The sequence below is a fragment of the Oncorhynchus keta genome, chromosome 9 (assembly GCF_023373465.1).
Source record: "Oncorhynchus keta strain PuntledgeMale-10-30-2019 chromosome 9, Oket_V2, whole genome shotgun sequence".
In the NCBI taxonomy this organism is placed as follows: Eukaryota; Metazoa; Chordata; class Actinopteri; order Salmoniformes; family Salmonidae; genus Oncorhynchus; species Oncorhynchus keta.
The window spans coordinates 38,964,241-38,983,400 of NC_068429.1; the positions used below are offsets into that span (position 1 = coordinate 38,964,241).

At 41.6% G+C, this 19,160-nt stretch overlaps 2 protein-coding genes and 1 pseudogene across 4 annotated transcripts; 2 read left to right on the forward strand and 1 right to left on the reverse strand.

The window, feature by feature from the left end:
* The first annotated feature begins 15 nt into the window (after positions 1–15).
* On the forward strand, positions 16–3,573 carry LOC118388114 (BRCA1-A complex subunit Abraxas 1-like; annotated as a pseudogene).
* A 1,765-nt stretch (positions 3,574–5,338) lies between these two features.
* Positions 5,339–10,239, reverse strand: mrps18c (mitochondrial ribosomal protein S18C). Of its 2 annotated transcripts, none has more exons than XM_035776425.2 (7): positions 9,910–10,239; positions 8,865–8,932; positions 8,556–8,614; positions 6,108–6,191; positions 5,957–6,014; positions 5,815–5,874; positions 5,339–5,491 (listed from the first exon to the last, which is right to left on the reverse strand). In XM_035776425.2, exons 2-7 carry the CDS (start codon positions 8,923–8,925, stop codon positions 5,415–5,417), a joined length of 399 nt encoding a protein of 132 aa, XP_035632318.1. In that variant the 5' UTR covers positions 8,926–8,932; positions 9,910–10,239; the 3' UTR covers positions 5,339–5,414. The 2 variants fall into 2 exon arrangements, with proteins under 2 accessions (XP_035632318.1, XP_035632317.1); XM_035776424.2 differs by having other exon boundaries at positions 10,028–10,238.
* Positions 10,240–10,477: 238 nt separating this feature from the next.
* helq (helicase, POLQ like) lies at positions 10,478–18,928 on the forward strand. 2 transcript variants are annotated; one of them, XM_035776400.2, is made up of 18 exons: positions 10,478–11,127; positions 11,261–11,918; positions 12,069–12,247; positions 12,382–12,582; positions 12,757–12,829; positions 12,920–13,017; positions 13,225–13,323; positions 13,469–13,614; positions 13,735–13,974; positions 14,084–14,225; positions 14,355–14,459; positions 14,760–14,967; positions 15,128–15,285; positions 15,523–15,621; positions 16,066–16,239; positions 17,599–17,712; positions 17,915–18,049; positions 18,208–18,928. In XM_035776400.2, the coding sequence occupies exons 1-18, from the start codon at positions 10,945–10,947 to the stop codon at positions 18,289–18,291; spliced, it is 3,096 nt and encodes a 1,031-aa protein (XP_035632293.1). In that variant the 5' UTR covers positions 10,478–10,944; the 3' UTR covers positions 18,292–18,928. The 2 variants fall into 2 exon arrangements, with proteins under 2 accessions (XP_035632293.1, XP_035632294.1); XM_035776401.2 differs by having other exon boundaries at positions 11,018–11,153.
* Positions 18,929–19,160: the final 232 nt, after the last annotated feature.

Genomic DNA, 19,160 nt, shown 5'->3' on the forward strand with positions numbered 1-19,160 from the left:
CAGCAAGAGTGCATGCCATTGCAGAGGATATGCGCTGTTTTTACGCAGCCTTCCTTGACAACGGGAGGCATGGCGGACTCAAACTCCTCTGTTCGCATCTCCAGATTTGTTCTTGGTTCATTAATGTTTCACCACTTTAACAGTGACTTTAACAGTGATTCTGATGTGGTAAGTAGTTAGCTAGATACATATTATAATTCATGATTGGCAAAATATACATTAGCTGTGCACCTATTAATCAGGTTCGTCTACAGAAAATATGGGCAACTAACGTTATATCGTTAGCTAACTTTTTCTAGCGCCACAACAGATAGGTCTGACCACATATCCCACTTATTCAGATGCTGGTTATCGCCAGGTTGTTTATTATATTTAACTCACCTCAGACATGTATGTGCCTCATTACATTTTACAGGAAGGTCTTATTCCTGGGGAGAGCAAAGCTGAAGCGAGAAGCAACATCACTGATTCTCAAATCGACAACATACAGTTTGAGCATACAATAAGTGGGTCATCAGCTGTGCACTTGAATCATCACCATGTCATCTTGGCTACAGTGTGAACTGACTGTTATTTCACCGCAGTTTCTGTTCCAGACTTTCAGAAACATCCTGTCGCAAGCTCAATAGGTAAACTGCAAAGATGAAAGGTTTCTTAAAATTGTGATTCAGCTGTGTGTGTATTGCAACAGTATTTTGATCGTTTCTGCTAGCAGCATTTCACTTCCAATAATAGTGTTTTTCTCCCCGCCCCAAGCGTCTATAATAGTATAGGGGAGGTGAACCAGGATGAAGAAGTAAGGCACCCTTTGTCAAATTATAAGGAGGTAAGTGGCATGAGATACCTTGGTAATATTGCTGTCACAAATAAGGATATTTCAACTGAGTCCAGGGAGAAAAAGGGCATTTGCCATTATGCAAGATGTTTGCATTTCTTTCCTATCTTTTTTGATAGCCAACAAAACACACCTTTATTCAGCCTCTAACTATTTAATAATAATGTATTCAACTTCTATAGTGCTTTCAATAATATAAATCTCAAAGTGCTTCATAAGGGGGAAAAAAACAAACAAGCAATGTAATCATGACAGGTCAAGTCAACCAATTGCTGCCAAGTCTTTGAAAGCTGCATCCTCTGCAGATGTAGAGGGTCAGTTCATTCATGGCTTGAGCACACTGAGGTACTACTGCATGCCTGAGTGTAGGGAACTGGTCAGAAGATGGTAGATGATGCTGGTGGTGGAGTCTGCTGATGATCTTGTAGAGGGCAAGTCAGGGAACCAACCAACCTGCGCCATATAGACACTGGACTTCTCTTCTTCGACTCTGTGTAGTGTAGCATCCACTTGGGTGATGCCTCAGCAGCTCTGGGCGGCAGAATGCTCACTACACAAAGTTCAGAATAGTAGCCAGTCGTCCTGACTATGAGCCTCTGCCTCAGCACTGTATTCCTCCATCTCCCATTACTGTTACACTTCAAGCGACTCCTCACATGATCTCAAAAGATCAGGAACTGAAGGTGAAAAAAAAAAAAAGGGTGGTACAGTGCATTCGGAAAGTATTCAGACCCCTTGACTTTTTCACATTGTTAGGCTACAGCCTTGTTCTAAAATTGATCAAATGTTTTTTTCCCCCCCTCAATCTAAACACAATACCGCATAATGACAACGCAAAAACAAGTTGACATTTTTGCAAATTTGTATTTCTGTTTTTTTTATTTGTAATACATTTGCGAACATTTCTAAGCCTGTTTTCACTTTGTCATTATAGGGTATTGTGTGTAGATTGAGATTTTTTTTTAAAAATCAATAATTTAAAAAAGATCTATTTTAGAATAAGGCTGTAACGTAACAAAATGTGGAAAAGTCCAGGGGTCTGAATACTTTCCGAAGGCACTGTACGTGTCCAAATAAATGTTTCTAAAAAAACATTAGCCAGCTAACTAGTCAAGCCAGAAAAAAAGTTTACCTGTCCAGACAATGTGCAAATCCGTGGCTCAAAACCAAAACCACCAGATATACAATAAAAAGTAATTGTCATAAAAAAAAACATGTTGATTCTGAAAGCAAATTAAATATGTACAAATGAACAGGAGCTCTCTGTCTATGCTGCTACCAGGGCAACTATCAACTTAAACTTCATTTGACTTTCCTATCCAGGAGAATGTGATGGGTTGGTATAAACAGCAGAGATACACTGATCAACAAATTACCTTCAGAGAGCAAGTAATCCATGAGAACCTGAAAAGGAGCTGATGTTCCTGCTACTGACACCCAGTGAGGTCACACAATGCTTTTACACCTGCATTGTTTGCTGTTTGGGGTTTTAGGCTGGGTTTCTGTACAGCACTTTGAGATATCAGCTGATGTACGAAGGGCTATATAAATAAATTTGATTTGATTTGATCAGGCTCCACTCACAAACTGGGAGTATGCAGTCGACAGATCACATTGCAGGTCAGTACATTCACATTGTGATATCCTTCACACTGTTTTTAATGAAACTGTTAGTGTTTTGTCATGGGATCTTTAGTGAGTGATTGTATGTTAAGGTCTGAACTCTGTGTTGCACTGTCTAAGTAGTCAATCCTGCAGCGTTCCTGTCCGGGTCAGCAACCTGGGTTTGTTGGAACAGCAGGAATACTGGAGACTGTCTGCATCTTGTTCATCAGTCAACTACAACCGTGCTGTTTGGAAACACAGGTACTAGCTTTGCTGACCCCTGGGCTTTGGCATTGGGTACTATTGACAAATGTAATCTGAGTGTGTTTGTCTGGTACCTGAAGGACTAGTCTTACACTTCTCTATTTTGCTCTGTGTAGATATAGATTATTCTCCTTGGATGGATCCCTGCAAGAGGTGGATGAGATTAATGAAATGAACAACAACTTGCAAGGCAAACTGAAGGTAAGTTGAACGGATAATGGATAATGAAAACAGAAATGTAAAAACGTACAAATGACTATGTACAACCATGGGTAAACATGATGGCGTCACCTGGGTTTTCGGTTTATTTCTCTTCAGGTGGCATGTAAGAAAGTGGAGGAGTGAGCGATTGGTCGAGGAGCTGCTTGCAGATGTTTCGTCTCTAAGGACTGTCAGTGAGAGGAAACAAGAGCAGAAAAAAAGTATGACCAACTTCTGTTCTATTTATCAATTATTGATTTGTTATTTTATCTTACTTTTGAGTGTGTTAAGCATGTTTTACTTACTTTGTGTTCCCCAACTCAGCAGATGGAGACTCCACTCCAGCCCAGTCTCAGGAGAATGTACTGCTCTGTGAGGCCATTAAGACACTGTTCCCTGGGGCAGCTCTACTCCAAACACAGGCTCTAACGTTCCAGGAGTTCCCCGTGCCGGAGTTCTGCTGCAACACTGACCATGGCATAGACATCACCACAACACTGCCTTTGATCCTGACTCATACAGTCCCCAAAGCCAGGAAGGGGAGGCTTGGTAGAGGCGGAGGGACGTCCTGGAGAAAACGTCCCCTTTGGGAATCATCTGACACGCCCAAGAGGAGGAAAAACATGCTGGAGGAGACTGAGGGGTCTTCATTGTCAGTCAGAGACTGAGGATGATTTGATACCAGCCAATCAAAACAGAAATAATTTCATGTCTAACAGAGGACAAAAATGTACCACTCAAATTATTACATAGCATAAAAGTGTATGGAGTATAGGAAAATCTGTGACATTCCCCTCAATTACTGAAAATGTATATTTAGGGATGCTTTCAATTAGCTTATTTTGGGGGTAACATTTTAAATGTAAGAACTGTCCTTGAAATAAAGTGATATTATTTCAGTCAAAAGTTGACACCTACTCATTCCAGGGTTTTATTTGTACGATTTTCTACATTGTAGAATAGTGAAGCCATCAAAAACATGAAATAACACACATGGAATCATGTAACCAAAGTGTTAAATCAAAATATATTTTGAGATTCTTCAAAGTAGCCACCCTTTGCCTTGAGCTATGCACACTCTTGGCATTCTCTCAACCAGCTGCATGAAGTAGTAACCTGGAATGCATTTAAATTAACAGGTGTGTCTTTAAGTTAATTTGTGGAATTTCTTTCCTTAATGCCTTTGAGCCAATCAGTTGTGTTGAGATGGTAGGGGTGGTATACAAAAGAGCCATAATATGGACTTGGTCTTTTACCAAATAGAACAGCTCAAATAAGCAAAGAGAAACAGTTCATTACCTTAAGACATGGTCAGTCAATGCAGAAAATTAAGAACTTTGAACGTTTCTTCAAGTGCAGTCACAAAAACCAAGCGCTATGATGAAACTGGCTCTCGAGGACTGCCACAGGAAAGGAAGACCCAGAGTTACCTCTGCTGCAGAGAATAAGTTCATTAGAGTTAACTGCACTGCAGATTGCAGCCCAAATAAATGCTTCAGAGTTCAAGTAAGACACACCAACATCAACTGTTCAGAGGAGACTGCAGGAATCAGGCCTTCATGGTTGATTGCTGCAAAGAAAACACTACTAAAAGGACACCAATAAGGAGACTTGCTTAGGCCAAGAAACACAAGCAATGGACATTAGACCAGTGGAAATCTGTCCTTTGGTCTGAAGAGTCCAAATTTGAGATTGTTGGTTCCAACCGCCGTGACGTTGTGAGACGCAAAGTAGGTGAACGGATGATCTCTGCATGTGGATCCCACGTGAAGCATGGCGGTGTGATGGTGCTTTGCTGGCGATTTATTTAGAATTCAAGGCACAGTTAACCAGCATGGCTACCGCAGCGATACACCACCCCATCCGGTTCGTGCTTAGTGGGACAATCATTGTTTTACAACAGGACAATAACACAAAACACACCTCCAGGCTGGGTAAGGGCTATTTGACCAAGGAGAGCAATGGAGTGCAACATCAGATGACCTGGCCTGAGATGGTTTGGACCACAGAGTGAAGGAAAAGCAGCCAACAAGTGCTCAGCATATGTGGGAACTCCTTCAAGACTGTTGGAAAAGCATTCCTCATGAAGGAGGTTGAGAGAACGCCAAGTGTGCGCAAAGCTGTCAAGGCAAAGGGTGGCTACTTTGAAGAATCTAAAATAGTTTGATTTTTTTTAACACATGACTCCATGTGCTAGTTCTAGTTGATGTCTTCACTATTATTCTACAATGTAGAAAATAGTGCAAATAAAGAAAACCCCTTGAATGAGTAGGTGTCCAAACTTGACTGGTACCGTATATAAAATAGTTAAAGCTGTAATTGAACTTGTACAGAATTGCATTAAATGATTTTCACACGTGTAGTGAGTTACGATTATTGGTCTCATAACTCAACCCAAGCATGACGGCTCAAAGACGAGACTAACAAGCAATCTTCCACATTGAAAAATGTTTTAATACACAATTACAGTATCTATGCTAGACTAGCTCCACAATACAGGCGGACACAGTTACTCCAAGTGCCGGATGTCACAGATGTTTGGATCTTTCATAAAATTTGGGTCCTTGTGGGTTACAGACATGAATCCTGCGGAGAAAAATATTACCAGTATTTATTATAGGAAGGACTGGATGATTAAAACATGGTCATTTTGAGCCAGACCAGTCTGTAGCACACAATGTATTACAAATCTTCTGGTCAGTAGTGATAGATGGCACATTGAAGTTTCCAAAGAGAAACGATTACAGAGCAACCTCGATTTGATCATCATAAATCCATATCTGCATCTTTTTATTGTGGACATTGTTTTCAAATTTAGTGCGAAGACATCATTCAGAATGGGATTCTGAGTGAATGAGTTGGTTTGGAGTGTACAGTCAATAATAAAAATGTGTGATTTGAGGGCATACCCATCGAATGAGCTTTCTTTATGGCTTTGGCGATCTCCCGCTGTTTCTTACCACATAGACCTAGAAAAGAATAAACACCTTGATATGACAGCCTCTGCTCTGATGTGTACATTTTCAGCACTTTTCCTGACCAAGTTCTCACCTGTTATGTGCCTGCCGTAAACTCTTCCTGTGTGTGGGGATATAAACTGGGACAGCAGCTATTGGAAAGATGGAGAAAAATTAGGCAAATTATAAATAAACATTGGATATTTGCGCATCACAGCACTTAATACAGTAGTCTAATGACAGACCTGAACATTCTTGAAGTCCACTGTGATGTTACAGAGAATGCAGCCCTTCTGTGGTTGTTTGTATGGATTCTCCATCTGTAAAGGCTGGGGAGATAAACATGGATTTACATAAATACAACAAACGTAGTTGTCATAGACCTTGTAGTGAAATGACATATAGCTTCAATAATTCTCTTGACATGGAGGAATGTTACTCCTTGAGCTAGCCCTTCTCATGACTCCAATGCATGGATGCAGTGGGTCATTCAATGTCCATTATGATTAGCTCAGGCATAATGTGCAGACAGAGCTTTGGTGCTCTAAATGCAAATACGTCTCACACGACACAGTTTTGGAAACATTTATAACTTACATACATAGAAGCGATAAATAATTGCTCAAATACAAAAGATACACTTGCTGATCACAGTTTAGCAAAGTTACTTCCATACAGTCGTGGCCAAAAGTTGAGAAAGACAAATATTAATTTTCACTTAGTCTGCCGCCTCAGTTTGTATGATGTCAATTTGCATGTACTCCAGAATGTTATGAAGAGTGATCAGATGAATTGCAATTAATTGCAAAGTGCCTCATTAACATGCAAATGAACTGAAACCCCAAAAAACATTTCCACTGCATTTCAACCCTGCCACAAAAGGACCAGCTGATATCATGGCAGTGATTCTCTCGTTAACACAGGTGTGAGTGTTGACGAGGACAAGGCTGGAGATCACTCTCATGCTGATTTGAAGCTTCAGTCTGTTATTCAAGCTCAAAAGAGGGTGGTGCTTGGAATCATTGTTCCTCTGTCAACCATGGTTACCTGCAAGGAAAGAGGTGCAGTCATCATTGCTTCGCACAAAAAGGGCCTCACAGGAAAAGATATTGCTGCCAGTAAGATTGCACCTAAATCAACCATTTATCGGATCATCAAGAACTTCAAGGAGAACAGTTCAATTGTTGTGAAGAAGGCTTCAGGGGGCCCAAGAAAGGAGACGGTCCTGGAGCTTGCTGGACTAAAGTTGATTCAGCTGCGGGATCGGGGCACCACCAGTACAGAGCTTGCTCAGGAATAGCAGCAGGCAGGTGTGAGTGTATCTGCACGCACAGTGAGGCGAAGACTTTGAGGATGGTCTGGTGTCAAGGGCAACAAAGAAGCCAGGAAAAACATCAGGGACCGACTGATATTCTGCAAATGGTACAGGGATTGGGCTGCTGAGGACTGGGGTAAAGTCATTTTCTCTGATGAATCCCATATCCGATTGTTTGGGGCATCCGGAAAAAACCTTGTCCAGAGAAGACAAGGTGAGCGCTACCATCAGTCCTGTGTCATGTCAACAGTAATGCATACTGAGACCATTCATGTGTGGGGTTGCTTCTCAGCTAAGGGAGTGGGCTCACTCACAATTTTGCTTAAGAACACAGCCACGAATAAAGAAATGGTACCAACACATCCTAATATAATAATATATAATAATATATCCTCCGAGAGCAACTTCTCCCAACAATCCAGGAACAGTTTGGTGACGAACAATGACTTTTCCAGCATGATGGCAGCACCGTGCCATAAGGCAAAAGTGATAACTATGTGGCTCTGGGAACGAAACATTATATATTTTGGGTCCATGGCCAGGAAACTCCCCAGACCTTAATCCCATTGAGAACTTGTGGTCAATCCTCAAGAGGTGAGTGGACAAACAAAACCCCACAAATTCTGACAAACTTCAAGTATTGATTATGCAAGAATGGGCTGCCATCAGTCAGGATGTGGCCCAGAAGTTAATTGACAGCATGCCAGGGCGGATTGCAGAGGTCTTGAAAAAGAAGGGTCAACACTGCAAATATTGACTCTTTGCATCAACATCATGTAGTTGTCAATAAAAGCCTTTGACACTTATGAAATGCTTGTATTTATACTTAATTATTGCATAGTAACATCTGACAAAATATCTAAAGACACTGAAGCAGCAAACTTTGTGGAAATTAATATTGGTGTCATTCTCAAAACTTTTGGCCACGACTATACAGTCATGGCTGGGGAGTGACGTTTCATACCTCGGTTTGCCCAGTGTTATTTAAAATTCTGAAGGATGCAACTTGGCTAAACTGCCTGCAGTAAGGGTATATTTTGTAACTGAAAGATGATTTCTAGCTGATGTGATAGCACACTTCTAATCGTTTCCAAAAACACATCGCAAGGATCACTAACGTTCGTAAACGTTACAACAGAATGTCGGTATTTGCAGTTCATTGATCCAGCTGTTTTCTATGCGGGATGGAGTGAGCCTCTAAACCTGGGTATACCGTTCTCGAGAGCTATCCCTGAGCACTACGGGTAAATATAAATCAAGTTCTATTTGCATTTAAAAACGTAATCCTGGATCCATTTAGTCTATTGATAACGTTTTACTAGTGCACTCTTCGAAAGGTAGCTAGCTAACGTTAATAGGTGGCTTTAAAATGGCTTACCATGTCATCGTTCTTCTGGACTACATTAGACGAGCCTGACAGACTTCTGATACATTGTTCTGTGATAAAAAGTAAAGCAGACATTAACTCACAAAAAAATATAGAGGTTGCTCTGGCCAGCTCGATAGATAAACGACACATGTGGTTGGCTAGTTAATGATGGAAGGCATAGCTAGAGGTTAACTAACGCTAGCTAACATTAGCTATCTATTTAGCTAATAGGTTATCTTAGTGATTATAAACGTCAGTATAATCATGCTTGTATCACTAGCAATGCAATTAATTCAAAACATTGAACATCATTCTTACGTGTGCCTCCAAGCTGTGAAAATGTGAATTGTAAAGATCGAAAGCTTCGGACAGCAAACATTTTTGACCTGCGAAGGAAAGATCCGGATGTTATTTGACGTAATCTTCTTCTATGAGATTTAACAGGGGTTGACATCCAATTTGTTGCATTACCGCCATCTAGTAGACTGGAGTACAACTCCCTTATTCTTTACTTTGAAAATAATGTACTGAATAAATACCTTACCATCTAACACTATACTCACTAATTTCAAAATTATATAAGATAAAATTAACACCCCCCTACTCCAAAATGTTAATATATTTATTCCTACCTCATGCAATCACCCTGAAAGGATGGGACATCACTACTTAACACATCATGAAACTCTTACACACCCAAATACCTCTCAGCAGCTGCAACCACAACCTCAATTTGAGACTTCCGAACCATCCATGCAGTATAATTAATAACCACTGCTATAAAAGCTAAAAATCCAATCTTAATGAAACATAGTTAACTTTTTTGGCCTATCCCCATGTACTGGTATATCGCTACTACTCTCACCACCTCTCCCCTTAACCAATCTTCTTCTCCTTCACTGCCTCAGCATATGACAACTTCTGCTCTACTCTAACCCTGGAAACCCTCAAACTGACCCCCAGCGCAATGTGCACCCCTACAATTAACACATTCCCCAATACTACACATTCCTCTGTCTCATGCCCTTCTGCACATTCCTCACACATTGGACCCTCCCTCCTTCACACTGCCCATAAGCTTGACACCTGTAACATCTTAATGTACTCGGCACATACGCTCGTACAGGATAACTTATATGTCCTAACTTCACTTTGTCAGGCAAAGACTCTACTTCAAAACTCAAAAGAACAGACAATGACTCTTCTGTTTCCCCACCCTGTCTGCGTCGCTTCAAACGACGAGATCACATACACCGGGAATATTTGCCCTCAGCTGGTCAACGTTTATATCTACTGCTCCCCCAGTTACCCCTCCTTTCATTGGTGCCTTTTTCTTGAGATCGAAACACTTCACTTTACTTACCCCCATTCGTTTTACTTGGAGCGCATTCGTCCTCAGCAGAAAGACAAAACAATTATCACTAGACCACTTCAAGTTACCCTCACCGATTCCACATGACCAAACCCCTTTTTTCACCCACCGTGAAACCGCAATTGGATCAGCCTAAAGGCAAGAGTCCACTTTTTCCACAAACTTCACTCCCACTGTCAGACTTTTCTTGTCTCGGCATTGCTTTCCACATGCGAATAATTAACACGAAACATTGCCCCATAGAGGCGCAAACCCCTCTCTGTCGACCAGCGAGTAATATCGAAATTGTAGAGCCAAAATTGAGCTCTGTCTATTTGACGTAATTTCCTGTTCACGTTTATTATGTTGGCCCATGATCAAACGTTCCTTCCAAAATGAATGTATTTTCTAAATGATAGTTTGTATAATTTCCACATATCAAATCTAAAACTTCCATAGAATATAATGAGTCTAATATTCAAATACAGTACGGTACATATAGACTGATTGTATCAATAGGCCGGAAAAAAGTTCCGTTCTCCACCCGACTCAATTTATAGTTACAATCTTTGCTCGTCTCTGATTGGCTAATACGTTAGACTCATGTTTACAAATTCATAGTTGTCGTCTGTATTGTATGTATCCGGTTAGTTACTCTTCAAAATGTATTCTCTATTTTATATTTTGAGTTCTCGGTTGTTAAAGACGATTTGATAGTAAGCCTAGTGTTAACCATGTCTAGTCAATGTAGCTACTTTCAGCTAACGAAAAACGGTTGAGTTTGCTCACTTAACATTTAGCGTGAAGTTAGCCAACGTTAACGTCATCTATATATTTTTTTCAAGATAGCTTGCCAACTCACTCAGTCAGCCAATTTGACTCAGTGGCAAATGAATTGAGGAGCTCACCCTGTCAGCCAACATGATTGTATTGTATTTACTAACGTTACTTAGCTAGTAGTTCGCTAGCATGCCAACATAGCTGGAATGCTACTAGTGTTTGCTTAGGCTAACGTCAGTAAGGTGTCCGACAGAGTCAGGTTTGACAATGAGTGCCGAAATCAAAGTAAAACGACCGTCCTCGAGGAAGCGGTCCAGGGATAGACGTATAAGTAATCTCACGCCGGCAATGAAAAGGACCAGTGCTTCTGGACGACAATGTCCTGACAACACGAGACCGATAGATATTTCCAGAGCTTTGGACCAATCCATGGATGCAACGTTCAGTGAGGTGGCTAGCTAACTAATATCACAATGGTGCATTATACACTTCTTGTGGTCTGATGATATTACTGTAATTTCAACATGATATTTGAGTGAGATAGAAGTGCATTTACTGTTTCTTAACGTTGCTTTTTTTGCAGTACTGCAGTGACCCTGAGGATTTATTTGGGGACTATGACAGCATTGTAAGCGACAGCTCTTTCCTGGCAAAGCTCGATAGAGTGGGGCAGAACATGAGACAGAATGACATTGAACATACAACCAGCAGCAGATGCCCTGTGATTCTGCTTGCTGGGAACCCTGACTTCACTTCACTGAAGTCTTCAACAGACAACTGTCCGAAACAATCATGTGATGACTCAATGACAGAATCATTCCTGGAGGGCTTCACAGATGATGCTTTCCTAGACATGCCAAGCTCACAACTCGCTTTTCTACAAGATCCCCAAACAGCAGACAGGAACTGCTGTACAGATGAGGACAAAACCTCCATGTCTATGAGACATCCTGAGAAGTCTGTCAGCACTGAAGATAGAAATGAGAGGCATATCGCCCCCAAGGCAAGGAAGAGCGTGTCCGATCATCTGAAGAGAGCTATGATGGCTAATGCAGCAACTCCTTCTAGTGTCTCCCGGACTGCAGTGCAGAAGGAGGCCGTAGTTACAGAGGAGATCAGTGTTGCCATGCAGGCTGTGGAATCTGTCTCCATGGCGACAACAGACCTTGGGCCTTTCTTTGGTCTTCCCACCAAAGTGAAGGAGCTGATATGCAATCTCAAAGGAATCAAAGATTTATATGGTGAATGGATTTCTATTCCTTTTCCCTGTCTAATTGCATGTCCTCACTAGTTCTGCATCAACTTTAACTTTTGCTAAGTGTGAGTCATTTGAGCTCTTGCCCTGCTTCATATTAGAGTATCCTCAATAACAATGCTCTCTTATATTTCAGAATGGCAGAAAACTTGTCTAAACCTGGACTCAGTTCAGCAGAGGAGAAACCTCATCTACTCTCTTCCCACCAGTGGTGGGAAGACTTTGGTGGCTGAGATACTTATCCTCAAAGAGCTTCTGTGCAGAAGGAAGGATGCCCTTTTCATCCTGCCTTATGTATCTCTAGTGCAGGAGAAGGTATTGTGGTCATTGTTTTGTTTCTACGAAATGTATATAATTCCTCTTTCATCCAACTGTACAAAGGAATTTCAATTTTAAAAATTGGTATGTCAATGGCAAATCTGAGCACTGCGTTTTGCATGCATTCCCAGGTTCGAGCTTTGGCCAGTTTTGGCCTGGAGCTAGACTTCATGGTGGAGGAGTATGCTGGCAGTAAGGGCAGGTTCCCTCCAGTGAAGGGAAGGGGCAAGAGGTCCCTGTACATTGCCACTATAGAGAAGGCACACGGCCTGGTAAACTCTCTCATAGAGACAAACAGACTGGACAATGTGGGGCTGGTGGTTGTGGACGAGGTATGCAAATATCTTATTACATTGACATCTGAGATGTTATCATTACAAAACATAGAATAGCCACTCACTAGACACAAACAATGTATCTGTTGATGCCTTGTGTATTGGACACAATCAATTATATTGTACTGTAGTATCCAATTATTTATGCCACTCCATTTCTCTTCTTATTAGCTCCACATGTTGGGTGATGGTAGCAGAGGAGCTATCATTGAGATGACTCTCGCCAAAGTGCTCTATATCAGTAGTAAGTGTGACTGCTATTTTACTCTCATCATATTCATGGTGAAGGAAGATGTTTTGAAAATGTGTGGGAAACTGATTTTCTTCTTTACAGAGTCAACTCAGATCATTGGAATGAGTGCTACTCTGGGCAATCTCCAAGATATACAGAAGTTTCTGAAGGCAGAGAGCTACACTAATGACTTCAGACCGGTATGATATTCCCTAACCACAGGCTTGATCTACGCAATGCTATTTGATCCTCTGTGGTATGCCATCTGTTTGTGAGAGTCCATATACAACATGAAAATCGCCAACGTATTCCTTGAAAGCTTAGTTAAAACCAATAGAAGCTGCACTGCGTGTTGTGTTCTCCATTGTCTCTGTGATGGTTGGCCACTGATAGCCATGGTGTTTCAGGTTGAGCTGAAGGAGTATGTGAAACTGAAGGACAGCATATACGAGGTGGACCCCAAGGAGGAGGAGTGCTTCAGATTCTCTCGGGTCCTGAACTTTAAGGTATAATCATCCATTTGATTTGAAGAGCCATCATTTATATATATTTGAAGATATACTGGACTCCAGTGCCAGGCAGTCAGCTTTTGAAGGCGGACTCACATTGTATTTGAAGTCTTAGCACCTGTCTAATTCTTTTGTTTTCCAGTACTCCAGTGCCATGCAGAAGATCGATCAGGATCATATTGTTGCCTTGGTGACTGAGGTCATTCCAAGCCAGTCTTGCCTTGTTTTCTGTCCCACCAAGAAGAACTGTGAGAACGTGGCTGGGATGATATGCAAGTACCTGAAAGAGTAAAAAGACATCTTTATATTTCTCTTCTCTGTACTCCAAATCATGGTCAGTCGGTCCAGTGGTTGTGATTGTGTGGATTGTGATTGATACAACATGCCACTTCTTCTTGAATTCTCCAGGGACTTTATCCAACACAAGCAGGCAGAGAAGGCTGTGTTGCTGGGGGAGCTGAGGAGCAGTGGGAATGGCTCCCTGTGTCCGGTGCTCAAGAAGACTGTGCCGTATGGCCTGGCTTACCACCACAGTGGGTTGACCAGTGAAGAGAGGAAGCTGGTGGAGGAGGCCTACTCTGCAGGGGTTCTCTGTCTCCTCACCTGCACTTCTACGCTGGCTGCAGGAATCAACCTACCTGCTCGGAGGCAAGTGAAAGCAAGGAAGCATAACCTGTCCGAACAGAAGTTGCATTTCTGTGTTAGATAGCGACATTTATTGTAGACTTGATTGGATCCATCATTGTGTTTGGACCAGAGTGATTCTGCGTTCTCCGTACGTGGCGGCAGACTTCCTGAAGAGGAGCCAGTACAAGCAAATGGTGGGGAGGGCTGGACGGGCCGGGATAGACACTCATGGAGAGAGCATCCTCATTCTACAGGACAAAGACAAAGTCTTGGTAAATAACAGCTACAACCATAACAGTAAACCTATGCATGTAGTGACATCTGGTCCTTTATGTTTCCACGCTCTGACATTTTATAGCAGATCCTGTCCATTGATCCTGTCCACCTTTTTGTATTTTCAGGTCAAGAAGCTTGTGTCCGCGCCAATGGAAATCTGCAAAAGCAATCTAATGCATAGCGACGGAAAGGGTGTCCTGAGTCTCATCCTATCCGTCATTGGATTAAATGTACTTCTGAAAAATATCCATAAGTGAATTACAGAAAAATCCAGTTCCCTTTTTAAACGGTCTCTTTTTAGCAAAGAACTTTGTCTTATCAAATGGTATCGGTCACATACACATGTTTAGCAGATGTTTTTGCTGGTGTTTCTAGCTCTTACTGTGCAGTAATATCTAATAAATAATATCTAACAATTTCACAACATATACCTAATACACAGAAATCGAAGTAAAGGAATGTAATCAAGAATATATTCATGAATAAATTGATGATCCCGTTTTTGCCGTTTTTCTTTTGTCTCCCTTCAGATCACGAACAGCTTAGAGCAGATCAGAGACTTCATGAGTGGCACATTGCTGTCTGTCCAGGAGAAACAGGTGTGCTTGGAGAGGAGCCTGTGGGAGGTGACACAGGAGTGTGTTGAGCTGCTTAAAGAGAAAGGCCTCGTCACCGTTTCCACAGAGCCACAAGATGGGTCCCTGCAAGTCACCAAGCTAGGAAGAGCTACTTACAAAGGTGAACTACTCTCAAACTCGCCAGAACTGGTGTAAATTTAATTCCTATTACCATACAAGGAAATTGTTCATAGTAATCCATTTAAATCCTGTTTACAGAGACATTTTTTTTCTATGAGTCAATGCTACAGTGTTTAGTGTATCTGACCTCTCCTCCTCAGGCTCAGTGGATCTGACCTACTGTGACCTCCTGTATAGAGACCTGTCTAAAGGCCTGGAGAGCCTGATGCTGAATAGTTTCCTCCACCTCATCTACCTGGTCACACCCTATGACATGGTCTCCCAGTGTAAGCCTGACTGGATGGTCTACTTCAGACAGGTTAGAGCCCAGGTCTTATGTACTTATTGGTTGTCTTTGTTAATTAAATGTAGATTGGTAGGTAAAATACCTCCAAATAACAATTTTGTTTTTATGCTTTTCTGGTGTGTTTAATGAAAATATCTAACAATGAAGTACATTTTGTATATATAATATTGTTTTGTGCAATAGTTTGTCTTCTGCAGTATTTAGTACAACAATTATTGTGTAAGAGTTTGTTTTGCTTATCAATTCCAGTTCACAATGTCATCAGCTGCGGAGCAAAAGATGTGTGCAGCAGTTGGTGTGTCTGAAAGTTTTGTTGCTAGAAAGGCTGCTGGACAGAATGTCAAGAAGGTAAGAGTATTGAGGAAGCATGGCATGATTTAAATACTGTTGAATCAATAGTGTCATATTTTCACAGTTCCTTAGGTTGAGAGACTATCATTGGATTAAGGTATTATGGGTTTATACTTGAGTCCGTTGGCTTAAAAATAACATTATGTTCATCTCTAGATTAATCCTGTTTTTTTCGTAGCTTTTTTTTTCTCCTTTTAACCCCTAGATGGAAGGCAGACTTAACTAATTTAAGTCATGAAGATAATGAACCCTAAATATCTTGTGATGTGAATTCAAATCTGCTCTCTACCTCTGCTCTCTACTACTGATCATTCATGTAATAAATGTAGCAACAATGCAGTGAGCCAGTTCTGTGCCATTCTGTTGTACTGTGCTGTCCTTGCCATAGAAGTAGGAATAATTCTACTTCCTTGGTCCTTCCCAAATGCTCTGTTCCCCCAGAATGTTGACCAGGTGGTGGTGAGTCGGCTGTACCTGGCCCTGGTACTGCAGTCCCTGCTGAAGGAGACTGACCTGTGGAGCGTGGCTGACAGGTTCCAGCTCAGCCGGGGCTTCATCCAGACACTACTCAGCTCTTCCTCAGTATTCTGCTCCTGCGTGCTGCACTTCACCGAGGTAGCTGCCAGCATAGATGTCCTATATGATATTATTGGGTCCCGTCCAAAGAGAGCCACATCCTAGACTCTTAGCAGTGTTTCATAGAGGTACCCTGAAAAGACAAAAGCTTTGTTACTTCAGTCCTCCATTTTTACATTTTAGTCATTTAGCAAACACTGTTATCCAGACCGACTTACAAATCAAATTGTATTTGTCACATGCGCCGAATACAACAGCTGTAGCCTTACAGTGAAATGCCTGGTTACAAGACCTTAACCAACAATGCAGTTTTAAGAAAAATACATAAAACATAAGAAATAAAGTAACAATTAAAGAGCAGCAGTACAATAATAATAGCGAGGCTATATACAGGGGGGTACCGGTACAGAGTCAATGTGCGGGGGCACCGGTTATCGAGGTAATATGTACATATAGGTAGAGTTATTAAAGTGACTTATACATGGATAATAACAGAGTAGCTTGATGTTCAGTACTCTTATGGCTTGGGGGTAGAAGCTATTTAGAAGCCTCTTGGACCTGGACTTGGCACTCCGGTACCGCTTGCCGTATGGTAGCAGAGAGAACAGTCTATGACTAGGGTGGCTGGAGTGTTTGAACATTTTTAGGGCCTCCCTCTGACACCACCTCGTATAGAGGTCCTTGATGGCAGAAAGCTTGGCCCTAGTGATGTACTAGGCCGTACGCTCTACCCTCTGTAGTGCCTTGCGGACGGATAACGAGCAGTCGCCATTGTAGAATGGCGCCGGAGAGGATGGCTGACGTTTTACGTGCTCCCAACCAACTGTGCTATTTTGTTAGTTATGTTTGCGTTTGTTTTTATTGCTTGCTATAATTTTTCTTTTTAAGGTGCTCGACGGTAAGGATATACTGCTTTCCTGGGAACAGGCCCAAATCCTCGTCATTTGCGTAAAGAAAAGACGAGGAAAAGGGGGCAGAGATTGGGCTGCCATCTGATTAATTCATAGGCGAGCGAGTAAACTGCAGTCAGTTTTATTGGCCAACGTGCAATCATTGGAAAATAAAATCGATGGCCTACGATCAAGATTATCCTACCAACGGGACATTAAAAACGGTAAAATCTTATGTTTCACCGAGTCGTGGCTGAACAACTCGGTGACTACCTGACTAACGGTTAAGTGCCTTGCTCAAGGGTGCATTGAAAGATTTTTCACCTAGTTGGCTCGGGGATTCGAACCAGCAACCTTTCGGTTACTGGCCCAACGCTCTTAACGTCTAGACTACCTGCCTCCCACTACTGAGAATAGCTCCTAAGTTGTATGTTCTTTTGCTTTCTCTTTTGACCCCAGTGTGCCCTCTTTCTCGTTTGACCCCAGTGCCCTCTCTCTGTATTATCAGGAGCTGGAAGAGTTCTGGCCCTTCAAAGCTCTCCTGACTGAGCTTACCCGCAGGCTGACCTACTGTGTCCAGGCCGAGCTCATCCCTCTCATGGAGGTAGCAGGAGTCATGGAGGTCAGACTTTAAAAAAAATCTCAATTAATTTTTTAGGCATTATAGCATCATGATAATGTCCTACCTGGCAACAAAAGGTCCATAAAAACATATCCACATCTTGGTATCCAGTCATAAGAGCTATTGTCCTAGCCAAAGTTTTCTGGCATTGTTCCAGATGTATTTTGCATGCTTGTAACCCCTTCTTATCTGCTTTTGACAGAGAAGAGCCAAGCTGCTGTACAATGCTGGCTATAAGACACTGGCTCATCTGGCCAACGCTGACCCTAACGTTCTCGCCAAGACTGTGGAGAACCTCTTCAAGAAGCAAGCAAATCAGATTGTTGCTTCGGCAAAAGTATGTCCGTTGTCAAATGCCTAGTATACGTACAGTTGTGCTGCTGTTTCCTTCCTGAATACAAACAAGGGTTGTAGAAAATTGGATTGAGATGTGACTTGCATTTGCAGAAGTTGTACTCTGTTTGATCATTGTCCTCCTGTGGCGTCTGTTTTCAGATGCTGCTGAATGAGAAAGCTGATGCCCTTCAGGAGGAGATGGATGACTTATTGATGATGCCTCTTGATCTCCTCTCTTTGTAAAATGTTGCTGCAGTGGATTTATTGTGTGAAGAATACTTTTATTTTGCTTGGTGTGTTAATACTTTTTAGTGGTGTATCATTGTTTGTCGGAGTGATATTATAAAATGTATTTTTGGGATGTGAAAGATTTCTTTTTTCTCTTTTCTTTTCTTTTTTTAATCCCATAGAGATGAATCAAATGCTTCTGTGAGCATCAAAATCATGAAAGAATTCACACTCTGTGATTTAATTGGTCACTTTTATATAACAGCATGTGAATAATTTGACAGGCTTCCAAATGCTTGACCCAATATCAGTGAGTAGTTGGACATAGTAAAGTAGTTATTGTAACCCTCATTTCTTGACTTATTTATCTATAACCTTCACCTTCTCTTGGTTCTATGATAAAGAAGCAGGTTACAATTAAGTTATTTTCTATAGTTTAATATTTTCAAGTAGTAGCAGCAGCGGCGGCAAGTTCTACAACAGGTTCAGTGGAAAGTCGTCATTCAGGGCAGGTGGGGAAGAGACCCACCTGTTTTGAGCCCCACCTATATTTAGCCTGTTTTGCATGTTATTTTGGCATTAATACGTGTCACATATCAGTTTTCAAACAATGTATAAAATAATTTAGTTAATAAAGCCACATACAAACATGGCCTCTTTTTTTTTAGTAAGGCTGCTCCAAAATGCAGGCGTTTCAGCCTTTTTCAGTGGTTTTGAGGTATCCAGCGGCAAATATGAAGCGTAGGGGTTGGTAATGTTCTCTAGTTCCGCTGTGATAGGCTCAGTGTTCTGTCACTCATGGGGACACTACTTCACTGCAAAATCTAAGGGCATATCTTGAAAATTCAAGCCCCTTGGATGCTGCCATGGAGTTATATTAGAAG